The sequence below is a fragment of the Schistocerca cancellata genome, chromosome 4, assembly GCF_023864275.1.
Source record: "Schistocerca cancellata isolate TAMUIC-IGC-003103 chromosome 4, iqSchCanc2.1, whole genome shotgun sequence".
NCBI lineage: Eukaryota > Metazoa > Arthropoda > Insecta > Orthoptera > Acrididae > Schistocerca > Schistocerca cancellata.
The window spans coordinates 627,733,030-627,754,003 of NC_064629.1; the positions used below are offsets into that span (position 1 = coordinate 627,733,030).

The following is a 20,974-nucleotide window of genomic DNA, read 5'->3' on the forward strand; positions in this document are numbered from 1 at the left end:
TTCTGTAGTTGTGCTTGAGGCACCAGTCCCATCGACATGATAGCATTTATCGTCCGCCACCTAGAGCACCACATCGACTGTTGATAAGTCTACATTCATAAAGCTGAACTACCTCTCTTTAATGCAAAATCACGTTTACAGTCATTTAGTTTTAATTTATGAATAAAATGATAAAGGTAGTGATTTTAAAAAATCGTATAATCTGCAGTATGGCACCGTTTACTTTTTAACTCGCATGAATTACTCACGCTGAGTTTGAACCAGTGCGATTACATTCTGGAAGATTGCCTTTATTGCGATCTTGCCGATATGACCTATCTGATGACGTGACCAATTTCAAAATTCAATGTACAAATAACCAATCCTATTCCTGTTAAATGTAAAACGGACAACGTTACCAAATGACGCTGGTTTGACTTTAAAAATACACTGGCTCGGGCTCGATCGTTTGATCACCAGTTAAAGCACTGAGCACTTCCTTAACAGCTGCTTGTAGAATTTAAGTTCCTTTGAAATGCTACTGATGACAAAAAGAAAACTAATTATTACTAATTATGAATGCTAAAATGCAGAACAATCTTATTATTATTATTATTATTATTATTATTATTATTCAGCAAATAATCAACGATAGAGTGAATAATAGAATAACGCTGGTGTGCACATTGATAACTTATATCCTTCAAATACGAGCTCTATAAGAAGACAGAACAAAATCGTCGGTGTCATAATATTGGTAATAATCTAATTATAGAGAGGAGTTCACAGTAGCGTCATACAGATAGTCTTGGGATGATGGTTGTCTCTGGAATGGTCGTACAACTAAGTAAAATGTTTCCTTTTTCTCGGTTTGTACGTGACAATCTGTTGCTATACACACTGAAATACGCACACATACATATATGGATATTCAATGCCCTCTTTCTCCACCCCTTTCCACATCAAAGCAGGTAAAGAATCAAGCATGCACAGACCACGAAATATCCAACCCGTAAAATTCATGAATTATTTAAATATATTTATATTTGTGAGCACTAGATAAGATTCCTATAAGGAAAGTTCATTACCACTTTACGAATCGTTAGCCATCTTTGACGTCTTTCCCAATAGCTTTTCCAGACGTTATTTCATGAGAGTTAGGGAGGGTGCAACGCAATACCATTGGCAGATATGTGAACTAGTGGGTCAGAACCTTTTCTAATCCACTACTCATGTTTTTTGAGTACATATGCTATGCTATCAAAATATGAGTCAGCTTACATATGTTTCTGGATGGAGTCCGTCTTTAGCAAAACACAGCTTTGTTTTTTATCCCATACAAGGTTCACTGCAGTTGCAGCATCATCAGTGGATTTTTATTTTATGGCTTTTTACCACATGGTGTGGTTTCCAGAGGTATTATGTTTTTATAGTGTCTCTTTTCCTTCACAGTTTGTCATGTTTTCTTTTTTCCTCATCTTCTTCACTGTGAGGTTGCATATATTGAGCTGTGACCGTGACAGTTCAGAAGTCTAAATGAAATGAAATAATTTCACCTCTTAAAGCTAAATCAGGTAATTTTATCATTGAATGCAATGTTGTCAACGAATTGTTTGATGATGACTTACATTGACACTGATTGGAATTACAAGATGAATGCCGTTCCCAAGAACCCTGACAAAAGGTTTAGGGAGTTAATAGTCGGCGCTTCTGAAAAGTCCTGTAGCTCAATTTCACAACTGGCAGACGAAGGAACACCATTTTTTTTGTAATATACTTTAAAATCCAACGTTGAAGATACGTGCCATAACACACTGAAGAGCTAAAGAAACTGGTACACCTGCCTAATATCGTGTAGTCCCCCCGCGAAAACGCTGAAGTGCCGCAACGCGACGTGACGTGGACTCGACTGTCTGAAGTAGTGCTGGAGTCATTCTGTAGTAATTTTGGACGTGTGGGGTGTCGCATTGTCCTGCTGGAATTAACCAAGTCCGTTGGACTGCACAATGGACATGAATGGATGCAGGTGATTAGATAGGATGCGTACATACTTGCCAGAGTCATATCTAGACGTATCAGGGGTCCCATATCACTCCAACTGCACACCCCCATACAATTACAGAGCCTCCACCAGCTTGAACAGACCCCTGCTGATATGCAGGGTCCATGGATTCATGAGGTTGTCTCCATACCAGTATACGTCCATCCGCTCGATACAATTTGGAGCGAGAGTCGTCCGACCAGGCAACATGTTTCCAGTCATCAACTGTCCAATGTCGACGTCGACGGGCCCAGGAGAGGTGTAAAGCTCTGTGTCGTGTAGTCATCAATAGTACACGAGGGGAACTTCGGCTCCTAAAGCCCATATCGATGATGTTTCGTTGAATGTTTCGCACGATAACACTTGTAGATGGCGCAGCATTGAAATCTGCAGCAATTTGCGGAAGGTTTGCACTTCTGTCACGTTAAACGATTCTCTTTAGTTCTCGTTGGTCCCTTTCTTGCAGAATCCTTTTTCGGTCGCAGCGATGTCGGAGATTTGATGTTTTACCGGATTCCTGACATTCACGCTACATTCGTGAAATGGTCGTAAGGAAAAGTCCCCACTTCATCGCTACCTCGGAGATGCTGTGTCCCATAACTCGTGCGCCGATTATAATACCACGTTTAAATTCACTTAAATCTTGATAACTTGCCATTGTAGCAGCAGTAACCGATCTAACAACTGCGCCAGACACTTGTTGTCTTATAGAGGCTTTGCCGACTGCAGCGCCGTATTCTGCCTATTTCCATATATCTGTATTTGAATACGCGTGCCTATACCAGTTTCTTTGGGGTTTCAGTGTATTAAGAGATCACACACACACACACACACACACACACACACACACACACACAATAATTGTATGTAGGAAAAACTGGCTTCATTCACAACCTGTGTGGTCCTTTTTTTTCTTTTTTTTAATTACTCGTGGGGGCATTAAGCTAGGTCAGGAGACGTTGCAAACTGCAGTGCCACGCTTACAAATACAAGTAGTGTTTTTCCTGTCTTTGATAGAGTTCATACTTCCTATAGCTCGATTCCCTCAAGAGCCAGAAATGTCACGTAAGTAGTCCAATCGCTGGTGGAAAATGATTCTACAGAATCTAAAATAAATAGTATAACGTATCAAAATATGTACATTATGTGACTGAAGACTATTTCCTTAAATATAACTCATGAGCGTGTAATACGAGGGCTATTTGTTTATTAAGGTCCGATTGGTCATGAAATGGAAACCCCAGTGACGATCTAAAATGTTTTATTCGGAACAGTCTGGGTTGTACGGTGAATAAAGAAACACTTCCCATCGAAGACGCTGCAGGACCGTCTTCATTACCCCTGCAGTGTGCGGCCGACAATTGAATAGTTACGTTATGTGGGCTGCATGAAATCAGGCGAAATCTCTCAGCGGACACTCCTGTTCAGCGGGAGACACTATTTTCTAGGCATCTCCAGGTGCTCACTGGGTGCTCAGAACTGAAACGAACGACTTAACACTATCGACGGGCATATTGGAGTCACTGCCCAACACATCTGTGCAAAGCTTCGTCGGATTTTCACTGTGGTTTCCAGTTCACGTCCGATCGGACCTTTACAGACGAATAGCTCTTGTGCATTCATCGTTACTGCCTATAACGTATAAAATTAAGATAACGTGACCTCCTATTGTTACTTCGTGAAATTCATATGAACACCATCTGTTTACTTGTTGTCCCTTTTGAATAGGATATTTATCTGCATTCGATAAAATTGCATAATTTGTCTCAACTAACTTTCTTTCATGCACACAGCAACTCCAGTGGCACGTACCTGTGTTCCTGCTCGGAGGGATACTTCGGGATGAACTGCGAGCACTTCAACCCATGTTCCAGTTCGCCATGCCAGCACGGTTCTGTCTGCGTCAATATTGACAACTCCAAGTACAAATGTAACTGCGTTTCTGGATACACTGGTAAATACATACAGCTGTTCTTATTATATACTTTGTCCTATCGTTACTTCATATAGTTACATCACTTGCTTGTTTACTGATATGCTATGAAGCAACAAAAAACGTTAACTAAACCGGAAGACATAAGTTTTCATTGCTCCTGCGTTACATATTAGGGCTACAAGTTTGCTTCCACCGTTTTGCAATATGTGGCAGTAGCGGCAAGTGGTGGTAGAGGTGGTCGGTCATAAAAGTCATACAATTAACTCAGGCGTTTGTAAGTATAACGCCATTAAAACATTAGACGATTTGTAATTGTGTCATAAAGTTATTCTCGATTAAATATATAAACTAACGAGCCTATTTGACGTCATTTGTGGAAAGTTTTAATTGTCTGATTTAATATGAACAATCTGCCGCTGAGGCTCATAAAAGGCTGGGTAAGACCTATGGCGAGGCTTCTGTTATTGAAAGAACGTGCAGAGAATGCTTTCAATGCTTCGAGAACGGTGATTTTGACGTCGAAGCCCGATATCGCGGTGGAAGAGAAGTTTTCGAAGCTGCTCAAACCGACGGAAATAATCACAAGATATCGTTATGGAAAGTAGTTGATGCATTTGAGCCGATCTCTGAAACACAAACGGCCAGAATACAGCGATAGACATGAAAAGGTCACTTTACAGTGTTACAGTACTCGGCCCCATCCCGCCAAACCCGTCAAAACATACTTGGAAACCTTGAAATGGGAAGTCCTGCGCCACCCGCCATATTCTCCAGACATTGTTCCTTCCACCGTCTTTTTCGATCAATGGCGCAGGGCCTGGCTGACCAGCACTTCCAGTCAAGTACAAAATTGATAGATTTCTTGGATCTCCTCAAAAGACGCCGAATTCTTCTACCGCGGGACCCGTATGCTCCTCGAAAGATGCGAGAAAGTAGTGGCCAGCGATCGACAATATTTCGAATCGTAATTTTTTTGCAATTTTTTTGCAATTTTTTAGCAATAAAGCCTCGACCTTCGAGAGAAAATGGTGGAAGCAAAGTTGAAAACCTAATAGAATTTTCTTTCCTGATTCAAAAAATATAGGATAATTATGGGGCAATGTACCGGTGACGATGATGTAACAGAACGTCCTGCAGTGGTTTCTAGTTCTTTACAGATTACTGTGTGCAGCGTGTTTTAGAATTTGATGTCGATGAATGGTTATCACACACAGCTTTGAGATTCAAGTCAAAAACACCAGACTCGGTGGCTGTATTACAGTTTCACTTGCAATTATATCACGAAGAAATAATATGACAGTCTTTAGCCAACAGGTTCTGACTATATACAATGTTTCTGTTTCCGCAGTTTTTACATCAGGCCCTTTATATTGTCTGACAACGTGCAAATAACAGAATGCTGTTTTCCGAACAGTTTAATTTTTATCTATATATCAGAAGTTTCATGACTCTCCTACAGCTGTCTAAATTATAAAGGTAGTTAAATTTGTGTGTAATCTGAAGATCCTAAGATGCAACCAATAATTTAAGGACTCTATGCACATATGACAGAAGTGTGGAATATACAATGTCGTCTAAAGTTGAAATGGTCTGTCTCCGTCTGCGATACATGAATTTGGGTTTGAATAAACTTTTACGTTCCCGATAAGAGAATTCCGCCCCTCGGCAGCACCCTATCTAAATATACGCTTTTGATCATTTCAGATTGGCTCAGATGAGTAGTATACTGCAGTCACTTTTGCTTGACAGTTATTCATCCATCGCTACTGAATTCCACTCTTACCATCGATAAGTCCATTCTTCACTGTCGAAAATTTTCACAGTCACCTGATATTCCGCAAAAGTACCCTTATGGTCTGTTATTCTAGATATTAATATTCTGAGAGTCACTGCTTCAGAAATATAGAGTTTTCATGGGTTTCTGCGAAGTGGCTTTTAAATATAACAAATGAGGAAAATAGGCCTAAGAGCTCTGACAGTATAATGAACATGTAATGCAACTATAACTCTTCAAATACACTGTTTTCCCACAATAGGTGTTCATTGTTTTGACAGGGATGATTTGAAGATAATAATTAAGAAATTAATCTCTTGACAGGGTGCATAGAAGCGAAGGGTGTCCAGACAGAAATTCAAAAAGTTTATGGTTTAAGGGCGGATTACTTTTGTCACAAAACAAATATATTAATATGTGAAAAATTCCGTGTTGGGTATGATAATTTTGCAATTAAATAAAAGCCATACGTGATAGGATGACCTGTTGTCACGACAGAAAGGCCTTGATCATTTGATTAAATTAACAAATAAAACACCAACATGCCGCTGTCATGCAAGAGTTTGAGGAATGGGTGCCCAGAAATACATTCACAGCTCACTGGCAGTTCATTGATGCTCATACTGATGAAAGCCGTCTAAACTTTGGAACGTTAATTTTAGATAACGATGTGATCACACACACACACATGAGGATAATACTGACAACCTTAAGAAACGGATAGCTAATTTCAAATCTTCCATAGTTCTCCTGAAGAAGGCCCACATCAAGAACGTTCCAAAACTGCGCTTACGACTCATGTCAATGAAAAAGTACGCAGTATTGTATTAGACGATCACAGACCGAAGGTTTACGGCATGGCAAAAGCTGTTGACATGCGCTATGAGATAAATTTCAGTGAAATGCGTACTTCTGACCGAAAGAAAATGTGAAACGAAATTTTCCAGTGATGTCTGAACCATTGTAAACCGATTTTATGGACCGATTTGATATTGTGATATTGTGAATAGGAGGCGGATACATCAGTTAACGGCAGAAGTAAGCATCAATCAAAGCAACAGGTAAAAGCCAATGGCCCTACATAACAAAAGGCAAAGTCGATTTCATCTGTCGCAACAATTACGGCTAGCGGTTCTCGGGGGTAAAAAGTATTTTTCTTATTACTTAGCTTGAAAATGGTAAAAAGAATAACTGGTTTATACTACATAAGCCTTCTAGGCCAACTGGATGGAAATATAGGTTAAGTGAGACCAGTGTTATAAAAGTCCACAAAGCTGCCTTACCAGTAACATTCGACGTACTAATAGATGTAACATTCTGACTACTTCCAAGTGTTCTAGCAATTCGTTAGATTTGGAGTAGAACGTTCCGTCTGTATGTCTTAACATGCCAAACAAAAGGACAGTTTTAACTTGTTAGCTTACGGCATCTCAAATGACTTTTACTCTGTTTGATGGTTTTTCTAGCTACGTACGTTGGTGTTGGATGAATATTTACGATTTTCTATATTTCGTCATAAGTTCATAAAATCTCAGGCTTGAAAGAAGGTTTTTCTAAGGTGTTTAGTGTCCAACAAAATTTGTGTTCTTCCTAATTATTTTTAATTGACAGATATCACATATTCACTTAGTAGAGGTGGCTGTTCGCTAGAATTCTTTTGTAGTTGTTCTGTGCAGCCGGCACGCATACAGTTTTGTGAAAAATATGTGGAAGGTGTCTAACTACGAAGCCACTTTCTCTTATTCTTCTTCTTCTTCTTCTTCTTCTTCTTCTTCAGTTGGCGTGCGATACATGAAATGTTCATAGTTTTGAAGTTCAGTACGGTTAACGGAAACATCAAATGTATACTTTTAAACTTGCATCTTCTGGGGGATTGCTGGTCTTAAAATCAGATGCAAATGGTACTGAACATATGTTATGATCTACTGCTTTGCATCTGATTAATTAATTAGAAATCTTGATCATTTTTGTTGTCCATCTGTACTACAACTTCTTTTATAGAAAATTGACTATCTATGGAGCTGCCTTCATGGAAACAAATATATTTACAAAACAACTTTTTTTATTGTAAGTTGACTTTCTGTGGACTTGTCCTAAAAAATTCCTTTTCACATTGATATTATCACCGACTCCTTAGTAGGGTGTTGGTCCACCTGTGGAACGCAATACAGTAGCGATCCTGCTTGTTATGGATTCGAAAAGTGCTTGGTAGGTTTTCGAAAGGATGTGGCACCAGATGTCTATCCACGGTTCACGTATTTCCTGTAAATTATGAACCAGTGGTTTGTAGGCGTGGAGCTGGTGCGCGATAGGGTTTCAGATGTGTTCCATAGGGTTCAGATCAGGTGAATTTTATTGCTAAGACGTGAACTTGAATTCACTGTAATGCTCCTCAAACCACTGTACCACAATTCTAGCGTGGTAACACGGAGTATTATCGTGCTGGAAGATGCCACCGCCGTCGGGGAAGACATCAAGCGGGAAGGCATGCAAGTGCGCCTCAGAAATTCCTCATGTAGTCAATAGTTGTCATGATGCCTTCGATTGCTATCTCATGTCCTATGGAAGACAAGGTGAATGTCCTCCATACCATAAAAATGCCCTATCGGTCTGCGTCCGTGGTCCAGTGCATATTTGAAGCAACCGTTTGCCTGGACGACGGCGTATCATCGATCTGGTGTAAGAAGCCGTGATTAATGTGACCAGGTGACATCCTTCCACTGATTCTCCGTGTCGCCTCCTTGTGATTTCACCGTGGATCATCAGTGTAAGAACAAATGATTTTATAAAAACAAAAGCTAATTTGTATGGCAGAAATGGTAACAGCAGTGCCGATTGTTTGACACACCGTTTGTAAAATCTTCTGTCTTTGGTAGTAGCAGTAGTGTCTTTATAAGGAAATAATTTTATATTTGTGACCTATTCTTTAACAAAAGCTAATAAACTGTTTGAGATGAACCTCGGAGAAATAAAAAAATGTCCTGGAAAGGGGTAAAAATTAATAAATCTAGGTTGTACGACCAAATTCTGCATTAAATGTTTATCAATATTCACGCTATCCAACTATGTTTTAATGTTTAATGAGTTACAAATATCCACAGGTAGGAAAGAAAATATACGTCTCCTGAGCCTTACTTTCGGGAAACAGACTCATCATAACACAGCTCCCCCGATGATTTCACAATCTTGATGAGGTGACATTGATAATTTGTGAGTAAAATTCTACCCAGTGCATTAGACATAGGTTTCTCATTACGGTGCGAGTTTTTAAAGCTACGAACAGTTCTTGTTACACAAGCGATGTACTTAATACGCATGCCTACAACGAGCTCGCAGTGGCGACATACCTGTAGAAGAGCGCTCCACGTCGTAATCAAATCACAGTCGAAATTGTTGCCTTTCCTATTCTATTCACAAAAAATGTTCTACGCGTTAGCTATGTAACCTGTTACGAATAATTTCTCTCCTTTCCTGTTTCAGTGAGGAGGTAAATTGTCTTATAACCTCGCTTTCCTGTGTCAGTGAAGGGATAAAGAGTCTTCTAACCTCACGTCAGTCCTAGAGGACCGCGGGATTCACCTATAGTTGACATTACAGTATTGGTTGGTTGGTTAATTTAGGGGGGAGAGGACAAAACTGCGAGGTCATAGGTCCCATCCGATTAGGGGAGGATGGATAAGAAAGTCGACCGTGCCCTTTCAAAGAAACGATTTCAGCATTTGCCTGAAGCGATTTAGGGAAATCACGGAAAACCTGAATCAGGACGGTCGAACCAGGGGCCGGCCGATGTGGCCGAGCGGTTCTAGGCACTTCAGTCCGGAACCACGCCCCTGCTATGGTCGCAGGTTCGAATCCTGCCTCGGGCATGGAGATGTCCTTAGGTTAGTTAGGATTAAGTAGTTCTAAGTCTAGGGGACTGATGACCTCAGATGTTAAGTCCCGTAGCGCTTAGAGCCATTTGAACCATTCTTGAACCGGACGCGGGTTTGAACCGTCGTTCTCCCGAATGCGAGTCTAGTGTGCTAACCACTGCATCTCACCCGGTGTTACAGTATTCCAACTGACGCTAAACATACAATGCGTTCACAGTCTTTGGGGTTCTAACGAGCAGTGACCAGTCTGGAAATTTTGGAACACAGGTTTGTCTGGACTTCCCTGACGGTGGAGCTCTAAAGGTTTCTGTTTATAGTCTGGGCTTGCGAGTATTGCATAGACAAACCTCATCGGGAAACGATGCAGATAATTTAGCTAGCATCTGTTTGGAATTTTCTGGCGCCTAATTTAGATCTCGTATCTTTTACAATAACATCATAAACGAAATATTTCGTCATACTTGATAAATCTGACTCTGATTATATCTTCATCGTGTTTCACTGTCTTTCTTCTGTAAACGAATGTTCATTATGGCCATGATGTGTATAAACCTTGTCAGTTCACGTGAAAAACGGGACATTGCCGTTATACTAGCATTTGAACATTTTATCATTTGTTGATTCATTGTGTGCTTACTGTTCAGTGTACAATCGCTAGGAAATCCGACAGCTCTTTTGTTTTTGAAATTACTGAAGAACTTAAGGCATGAGAGTAGAAAATTAGATTTTAATGCAGAATCCATAAAAGAATATACACGAATAAGCCAAAAATATATATTTTCTAACATCTCGTTCGAATAACGAAACAGTCATAAGAAAAGTTTAGGAGTAATAGCTATGCATTTTATACTCAGTTCTTTTGAGGAAATGAGAGAGCATAACTAAACAAAGATCACTTCTAGGTATACAGATCTGCTCAGACGTCCCTTCCTTCTGAATTACTTGACGGGTTGGGTTACATCAAGTTGTACTTTACATTACCAAACACTCACAACTTAATTCTTTAATTAGTTAATAGAATAAAAAATCCGCTTCAATCTTGTTCTATTAATATGTTCCTCGGTTGTGGATGTTCGCCCTATAACATATTTTGTGCTTTAAGTAGTGATGTGAAAACACTTTTCATGCGTAGGTACAGGAAAGCCTGTGTAGTTCTACATCTACATCCATACTCCGCAAGCCACCTGACGGTGTGTGGCGGAGGGTACCTTGAGTACCTCTATCGGTTCTCCCTTCTATTCCAGTCTCGTATTGTTCGTGGAAAGAAGGATTGTCGGTATGCCTCTGTGTGGGCTCTAATCTCTCTGATTTTATCCTCATGGTCTCTTCGCGAGATATACGTAGGAGGGAGCAATATACTGCTTGACTCTTCGGTGAAGGTATGTTCTCGAAACTTTGACAAAAGCCCGTACCGAGCTACTGAGCGTCTCTCCTGCAGAGTCTTCCACTGGAGTTTATCTATCATCTCCGTAACGCTTTCGCGATTACTAAATAATCCTGTAACGAAGCGCGCTGCTCTCCGTTGGATCTTCTCTATGTCTTGTATCAACCCTATCTGGTACGGATCCCACACTGCTGAGCAGTATTCAAGCAGTGGGCGAACAAGCGTACTGTAACCTACTTCCTTTGTTTTCGGATTGCATTTCCTTAGGATTCTTCCAATGAATCTCAGTCTGGCATCTGCTTTACCGACAATCAACATTATATGATCATTCCATTTTAAATCACTCCTAATGCGTACTCCCAGATAATTTATGGTATTAACTGCTTCCAGTTGCTGACCTGCTATTTTGTAGCTAAATGATAAAGGATCTATCTTTCTGTGTATCCGCAGCACATTACACTTGTCTACATTGAGATTCAGTTGCCATTCCCTGCACCTTGCGTCAATTCGCTGCAGATCCTCCTGCATTTCAGTACAATTTTCCATTGTTACAACCTCTCGATACACCACAGCATCATCTGCAAAAGCCTCAGTGAACTTCCGATGTCATCCACCAGGTCATTTATGTATATTGTGAACAGCAACGGTCCTATGACACTCCCCTGCGGCACACCTGAAATTACTCTTACTTCGGAAGACTTCTCTCTATTGAGAATAACATGCTGCATCCTGTTATCTAGGAACTCCTCAATCCAATCACACAATTGGTCTGATAGTCCATATGCTCTTACTTTGTTCAATAAACGACTGTGGGGAACTGTATCGAACGCCTTGCGGAAGTCAAGAAACACGGCATCCACCTGTGAACCCGTGTCTATGGCCCTCTGAGTCTCGTGGACGAATAGCGCGAGCTGGGTTTCACATGACCGTCTTTTTCGAAACCCATGCTGATTCCTACAGAGTAGATTTCTAGTCTCCAGAAAAGTCATTATACTCGAACACAATACGTGTTCCAAAATTCTACAACTGATCGACGTTAGAGATATAGGTCTATAGTTCTGCACATCTGTTCGACGTCCCTTCTTGAAAACGGGGATGACCTGTGCCCTTTTCCAATCCTTTGGAACGCTACGCTCTTCTAGAGACCTACGGTACACCGCTGCAAGAAGGGGGGCAAGTTCCTTCGCGTACTCTAAGGTTATCAAATACGCTTTGCAACTGCAGGCCAGGGGAAAATCAGTAGGTGTCTATCAAAAATTTGCTACGAGTGATCGGTCAGCCTCATGTCGAAATAAAATAGTTGTCACTGTGCAAAGAGTGGAAACATTTGCAGTCTTCGGAGTGGACACAGGAAATACTTCATACAATGAAACAATTTGCCGCTGGGAGAGGTTGTGCAGTGCTAAATCCCTGAACTAGCGTTCGGAAGGACAGCGGTTATTTCCGGTTCGACCGTCCACATTCCGTGATTTTTCTGAATCGCATAAGGCAAATGGCAGGATGGTTAGTTTGAAAGAACACGCCCCCATCCTTCCCCAATCTGTACTGGTGCTCCATCATTAATGACATCGTCATCGACGGGACATTAAACCCTGATCTTCCTGACGTCCTTCCAGTTGGCAGCAAGCGGACATGAAGGTCTGTAGAGCATAGTCGTCACAAATGCGAATAAGATCGGCTGCCATCCTTAGCCTGACGTTCCTCCCATGGTGTGGCCAGGGAGGGGAACGATTTGGGGTCGTACTTCTGTGCGTTGAATTGAGCTCGTGAATGCTTAGAGACTGCTGGTGTTTCATCACCAGCGAGAGATGATGGACTACGCTTCATCGCATGTCATCCACCCTGATGCCACCCACTTCGACCAGGGCCCTCCTCAAGGGCGCCACCCAGCTGCAGCAAAGGCAACCTGACAGGATGGCCATTGCTGGGCGTCCCAATGCCACAGTAGGATGGGCATCTACTCCTTGGCATACGTGGGGAGGTAACGGTGCAGGCATCATCAGAGCGATCCCTGTGTGGTCAGGGGGCTACAACCAATAGGGTACATGGTGATCCCACCACAACGGACTGGCTACCGTGCTGGCTATCAGGTGCAAGAAAGTCATCGTCGACACAGAAAGCTACACTGCATAGCGCATAAGTGGATAACGCACACAGGAAGGTGCCCTCGCCCAAGAGATGGAGAATGGGTGGGGCTGCAATGTGACGACAAGAAAGTGGACCAAAGATCTCAATGCACAATGGACACAATGCTCCATGTAGGGCGCCCTTCCCTAATTGGCTCACTCGTCGGGAAAATTTTGAAGAATGGAGGTCAAACCCTAGAGGGGACCATCACATAAAGGCCGAAACGTGTGAAACTCCTTTTAGTCGCCTCTCAAAACAGTCAGGACTACCTCGGGCCTGTTCTTACCCCCAGACCTGTGGGGGGGGGGGGGGGAATATGAGAAGGAAGCACCAGCGTTACAACAATGAGACCGAAGGAAGCAGGTCATTTTCTCGTCACTTCCGACATCAGAATTACCACAAAGTGCAAAACATCGTTGGATATCACAGTTCACTCTACTAGAAGAGAGAAGCAATTGGGAAGATAACTGGTATCCGTAGCACACAGGATCAAGACAGATATAAGAACATGTGCAGAGGCATACAACGGAATTGCAGAACGCGGAGGTCACACTTCGTTTCTGTGGTGAAATAGAACAACATCATAATCACAGAAGTATGTGACTTCTTCAGCGTCACAAGTAAATTTAATCATCGTACGTGGGTGCTAGGCGACGAGAATGCTATTGCCAGGTGAATAGTACTATGAAAAGTTGTATTCTTGAATTAAAAACAGTACGGACAGTCAAGCAGTTGGGTAACTTACATTGGAACCTACAATCTTACGCGGCGAAACAGAGAATGTAATTCAGCATCTGAAAAACTATAAGTCCGCTGGTCTAGACACTATACCGGGCGAGATGATCAAAAAATGTGGCTGGCAAGTGATGATGTCATACATTCATTGTATACAAGAATATGGGAAACTGGGGAGTATCCGTGGTCGAAGTCTCTCTTCTTCCCCCTACACAAAAAGGGTCAATCAGGAACTGCTCCAACTACCGCACTATTGCTCTCATATCCCATGTAAGCTCGGATGGCCGAATGGTAAGGCGACCGCGCGCAATAAGCGGGAAATCTGGGTGCGACTCCCGGTCCGGCAAAAATTTTCATGGTCGTCATTCTGTTATACAGCTGATGGTTGTCCATATTCGCAACTGCGAATATATTTCCGTAGTTCTCGAATGGCAGCTCTTTTCGCTTTCGTGATGTTCGTCCTCGGTTGGAGAGCTGTAGTGAGCGCGCAGCACGTTTCCCGACTGATATCTTCCGCATCGTCGCTCTGGAGGCTGGAAATAACTTGTTCTATACCTCTGATGAAATCTGCAACAGGTTAAACAGTTGGTGTTGGTGCGCAGTTGAGTCTCTTTCCCAGAATTGATTTTGCCACGTCTTCAATCTCTCCCCCCATGAGGAGGATTACGGTTCGTCGTTGCTCGTCTTGAGGTGGTTGTTCTCTTGCTGCCAGGCGTTTGAACTTTGAGATTTGTTTGGTAGTAGCACTGCGTCGAGATCGTTCCGCGTGAGTCCAACAAAAGGTGTCAACCCACTCCCAAGAATCAGGTGAAAGTAAAGAAGCCATCTCTAAGTGTACTGCGTGTAATTCCTTAGATGATGTATCCAGTCATCGACGTGTGTACCGGATCCTTTCTCTTACAAATGCCAGACTAGCTCTTCTTGTGCGTGTCAACCCACTCCCAAGAATCAGGTGAAAGTAAAGAAGCCATCTCTAAGTGTACTGCGTGTAATTCCTTAGATGATGTATCCAGTCATTGACGTGTGTACCGGATCCTTTCTCTTACAAATGCCAGACTAGCTCTTCTTGTGATCCGCTGGGCGGCGCAGTTTTTTTTATGATGGGCAATCCTCGTGAATGTTGGTATTATGGTGTGGTCGTGGCATCTCATCAGGAAGGCAAAAGGGTTGAGTAGACGCTCTTTCCCGTCGCGAAGTTTATCCAGCTTCCTAAGTCTCCGATTCATCTCCTCGCCATCGAGGAATCTGATGTGTGATCTTAGACTTCCCCGGCGAAACAGCTGTTTGTACTGTGAGGTAACGGGAGAATTGTGGCGCCCTGAAAATATTCTAAGTTGGCGTGGCCGCACGGGCCGCTCGGCCAGCCGGGTCCCGGCAGCAAACACGTGGTGGCTAACGTTAGCCAGACGAGAGGGGTAGCCCTAGCGCATGGTCCAGCCGCGTGGCTGGGAATTCCATTGTGACGCTGTGTTGATGGAGACACGCCAGGAGTGCCAAAGATGGTGGACTTTGTGACACCTTAATGGCAGACATTTCACAGTCCGTATAGAAATTAGTAGTAGCCAGATGAATCATGATACCTCAAAAAGAAACATGTTCATTACCATTATTTGCACGACGATTCTGATGGTGAAATCAGATTTTCAATGTCTTTATTAGTTTGAAGTTTAGTATCTGACTGTAAATTATACATACAAGTAACTGGCAGCAACGAATTTCCAAAATATAAACGCTTCATCCGATTTTATCGATCGCCGTGTCTTTAGAAACATATTAGTGGAAACCTAAATTGGTATGAATTACAGGCATGTAACTTGAATAGTACATGAGTTACTGGAGGTTAAAGTGGCTGATTACTATCGATCGCGTCAGGCCATAAGTACTCCACAGTTACACGAAAAAACGGTAGCAGTATGTTTATAAACACATTTATTCATCTATGTCTTTGTTTATATGCGATGTATACTATTCATGAAGAAATTGGTTAAATATTTACTGTGATTTAGAAAGCACAGACACATTAGGCTACTGGCCTACCTTTTGTTCTATTCCTATGATATATGTTTATTTGTTTATGTATCTAATAGTGTGTGTTAGAGCGTGTTTATGGTCCAGCCGGAGGAATATTTATTTAATTTCAAGTTATGTAAATGTACCTCCAGTATTTCGTATGTGTTTAAATATGTTTGTGAGTGCACGTTGGATTGAAGACATGCCGCGAGCGCTCTAGCCAAGCACAGCGCTCGTGAATGGGGAGATTGGATGGAAGCGAGTTCGGGAGAGGAGGACACGGGGAGTTCTGGCAGTGCGGCAGTTCTGGGGGTTCGGCACAGGACGCGGGAGGGAGTGCTGGACGTGACGCTCGGTTGCGGCAGAGACTTGGAGAGTGTGGAGCCGTTTGCGCGTGGTCCCGGCATATAGAAATACTTTGGAGTACCGACTTGTGAACTTGTGAGATTTCCGCAGCTTCTACAGTGAAGACGTAGTGTGCGTTTAGAAGTGAATATCTCGCGAGCTGTGTTGTTGTTCATAACTAATTACGTGCTGTAGAAATCTATTGTTTCCCTGTTGTTCAACTTATATTTTATTTAATTGCTGGACCATCGACACCAATAAGTGTTTTGCAGAAATATACCGCATTCTCAAAAGTACTTCTACTATCATACTCATCATTTAAAGTCGTTAAGATAGTACCCAAAGATTTTATTTACTTTCAATCTTTCATTTATAAATTTATATGTTACGTTCATAATTCGCAATTGCCGAGTGATAGAAACCTTCGACCATTCGATTCATGTGTGTATTCTTATCGTATACTGTAGACTCAGCAGTATTTGGCCTGTAATGCGGCAACTACGTATCCCAGCCCCTAGACAACGAAACCAGCCAAAACTTTTAATTTCTCAAATGGCACTGAACACTATGGGACTTAACTTCTGAGGTCATCAGTCCCTTAGACTTAGAACTACTTAAACCTAACTAACCTAAGGACATCACACACATCCATGCCCGAGGCAGGATTCGAACCTGCGACCGTAGTGGTCTCGCGGTTCCAGACTGTAGCGCCTAGAACCGCTCGGTCACTCCGGCCGGCTTTAATACTGCAACTCTGATCTGAGGGTGCGTAGTTATTTGAAAGCCCGCAGTACTGCTGTCGGGTGTCCAGCGGGATGCAGTCGTTTTCGTAACACGGTATTTCGACAGTCTACCTTGCCGTCATCTTCAGGTGATACTTGTAGAGTGATTATCCTTGACGCTGACAGCGGACGCTCCGTTGGCGAGCTTTTCTTGCTTGGCAGGTTGAGCAGTTTAAGCATAAATTTACTGTTCCTCCGTTCCTCTGATGAATATGGAAAAGAAAAATCTTACCTATATGAATCTTCCAGGGTTGATGTGGTGCTGATGTCCTGTGTCTGCAGTGAAAATTATTCTAACAGCAGGTCAGACCAACGCGTCGTTGGCTTGTGGTGTGGTTGATTACCCAGTCCACGGACGAGACGGTTGCGAGACTGACACGCCATCTCGTAGAAGGACCTTGCGGTGATCCAAAATCTGTCCTGCAGGAGTAGGGTGCCAGTGTTCTCGTGGAGCAGACAAGTGGATTACTCCTCATAAGATGGACGCTAGGCAGAGTGGCGATGAGTGTATCTGTGATCTTTTCCCAAACAACAGCTGTGTACGCCAGCACTAGTCGAATATGAGTTAGGTACAGCGTGACACCGTGGTTCAGTGGCAGCGTTGACTGTGGGCTCAGCAGGGGCCACAGAGGACAAAGGAGCCCTATGGCTCTGCCCCTGAAGTCACGAATGGGAGGCGCCCAGTAGAATCTTTGGTTCAGGTTAGTAGTAGGGCAAAGTTCGTGCCACCCTATGTTGCATTGTTGCCAAATTTATTCAACATCGCAGATCCAAGATGGCGATCATGGATGTGGCAATTACGCAGTGATGTCATGTGGGAAGTTCAAATTTTGGCACAAAAATAGGTCGACTGGGCTACCTTCACTAACCTAACCCCCATACCCATACCCCTACCCTGCCCCATCAGCAAATTGGTCGTAAAAGGACTCACTCTGTGCTGGGCTGCTGGATAGGACAGACATAAGTATGCACTGTTTATTTAAACAGTTATCATAGACAGTAGCTCCATCCAGTGTGTTCAACAAGAAGTCAGGAGTCCAACTGACCTAGTTCACAACATAGCGACCAGAGGGTGCTGTGGCACTCGCCCTCTTCCTCATCCCCCCCCCCCTCCCCAACATAATCCGAGATGGCAGCCTGCGGAAAAAATGGCGAGAAAAGGATTCAGTCTGTGTCTGGCTGCTAGACTGGGAGGATAGATGTAATTGTTTACTGTTCAGTGCATGGGATGCCTGTGCTGGGGGAGGAAGAGTTTAACGGATGTATTAACTGTAAGCATGAATCTGAAGACTGTGTCGATAGCAATGATATATGATGAAGACGAATAGGTTTCATGAAACAGTGAAGATGCAGCAGGATGGGGCTAAGTTACACTTCATGACTAATGCTGATATATGCGTGTACTGTAACTGTAAATCATTCTAGAAATTTTAGTCAGTCGTCCGAAGTGCAAGAGGTAAGACGTTCACTCCAGCATGTGGCCTCTTCAACAGGTGCGGAGACTCGGCAGGGAGCGCGCAGGGTTCATGGCACGCCACATGGCAGCTGCAGGACCGCGCGCTAAGCATTCCCTGTTGCTTTGGAAATACCCGCAGCCTTCCCCCTTACCATCCCCGGCGCACAGATATCCTTTGTCATTGAATGCGAAGTGCTTCAGGAGTTATTATATCTGGTGTTGCGGAATACTCTCATATTCATAACTTGAAGATGTCAACGGAACTCAATGTACCACTGCACAGAGAGAGAAAGAGTGTTTTGCAGATGATGAAAGAATATTTAAAGAATTATCGATGTATTTACACGTTTTATTTCGAGGAATACCACCACCACCATATTTTAACACAGATACTAAAGAGAACCGCGGCACACTTGTGAAACCGTCTCTGAGACACTTCGTGCGCTTTTGTGGAGAATACACTTGTCTTTTAGCGTGGGCTGCTTCAGGATTTACTACATCCAGTTGAATATGTCTCTAAATACACTTTCAAATAGATCGCTGAACAATAGTTTGCGTCAATTGTGTGACGCATACCGCCACTCTCGAAAATGGACTCTGAAAAGATCACTGCACACTTCTGAAACCTCCCTCAGACACTTCACACGCTTTTGTGGGAAACATACCCCGAAAACAAAATGAGCTGCAATATCTCAGGCGTCACAGAACTTCCTCTATACACCTTGCCCTTGTCTTCTTCGAATCAGTCTCTAGAGGCTCCTATGCCCCGCACAAACAATGTCTAGTGGATGTCCAAAGTCGTGGAACTTCACGTGAAAGAAGCATTCTGATTGGTTCTTACTGAATTTATGCGCCAAACTGCTGCTACTATTGATGTGAGATCACTGTCCTCTATAATCTACAGACAGACAAATTACGAGACTTCTAGAGGCAAAAGTGGTTTGCACAGATCGAAAAAAACATACAGCAGTCATATTGCATTGACAGTTAAGCCCTGCAAAAGTGGTCTACAGATCATGAAATATGGAAACTATCGCCAAAGACACTTCTCAGTTACACTGCTCTGCTACTGTCGAGGAAAGCTTGAATTTATCTGTTTGAAGCCAATCTCCAAACGCGCTAATCACCACACACAATTCGTATCCTGCATCATACAAAATCTGCATATGGCTACTGACATCCAGACACACATATATATGCCACGAAGACCAACGGACCCCCAAAAACATAAGCACATGCGCCGTATATAGTCCTCACAGCACTAGATGTTTTCCATGAGGTCGGTCGATCATCCACTACAGCCAGTGTTCGCGAATCAACTGCCCACGGCATACGCTGGCCCGATACGCAGTCCGAGCGTCCTCAGCGGTCACCCTCCGAAATGATGTACAATAGCTGGGCTGGTTCCCCTCGGCACAACGGCGTTACTGTTTCCGGCCCCGATCTGCTTGTTTGCATGCTGCCATACTTTCTACAGCCAACTCGAGCCTCTGGGATTACAGGAACGTAAGTATTTTCACATGGTTTTCCAGAATATCATGCCATTTACAGGATAGTTCTCGATCTCAAACACACAGCAGTATGCTACCGATCGCTCGTACACTGCAACTCCGAAGATAAAGTGCAGAAATTATATCTCTAGAAACCGGAAACGTAAGCGAGGTGCAGCGAGGTGGAACGCACTGCAAACCACTGAGTAACTAGAAACTTATCTTGTCTGCGAAAATTTTTACATGAAAACTCCACAAAAAAGAGGAAATTGGTAGTTCCACTCGTATCGTAACGAATATCGATGGCAGTGCTATAACATATTCCAAATCATCCTTGTACCTTGCAAAGTCAACTAAGGTGTTTCTCAAGTCTAGGGAACCACCAAAGGTCTGTTCCACCACTCATTGAGCATTTAGATCCACACAGCACACACCACAATCTATGTTCTCTCAACCATGTAAAGACGGGGAATATGCAGAATCAGTAAACCAGACAATTTACATGGGAGGGAATAATTGTCCAGCGGATACATACGTAGCATATTAAATCTTCTCAAATTTCCACAGAGAAGACAAGCGATTACGAAGACTGCCCATACTGAGTATTAGTTCTCTATTCAGCCGCCTAGAGGGCGACATGGTTGGGTCAGATGCATTCCTGTACTTCAGCCCGTCTAGTTCGGACAGTTCCCCCTGCAAGCCGGAAATGTCTATCGTTCTGTCCAAAGGCCACTGCCGCTACGCGCCACGAATCCCTGGCAGAATCGTCCTAGGAAACCAGTCACATTGTTTTATCACTGTACCTACAATTTAATGTTGCGATTGTAGCCTCAATTTGACGACATTCTACATTGAGCGAAGTATCGCAAATATCAAAATCTGTAGAATTCTTATGACTGGACGTAAATTTATACTTAAAAAAATCATTCCCCTACAGCTATCGTAGTTTTCTATGCCTAATCCATACCTCCTTTACGACAGGACAAAGCCAGTTTCTTAGCACTTGTCGGAACACTGGCCACGGTACACATCCTATATAAGCC

The 20,974-nt window shown here is 42.9% G+C and overlaps 1 protein-coding gene across 1 annotated transcript in view; it reads left to right on the forward strand.

Moving 5' to 3' along the window:
• Nucleotides 1-20,974, forward strand: part of LOC126184353 (uncharacterized) — a 496,186-nt gene that overhangs the window by 170,889 nt on the left and 304,323 nt on the right. The window contains exon 5 of the mRNA XM_049926732.1: nt 3,814-3,974. Coding sequence (XP_049782689.1) covers nt 3,814-3,974 — 161 coding nt within the window. The remainder of the gene's footprint in view (nt 1-3,813; nt 3,975-20,974) is intronic.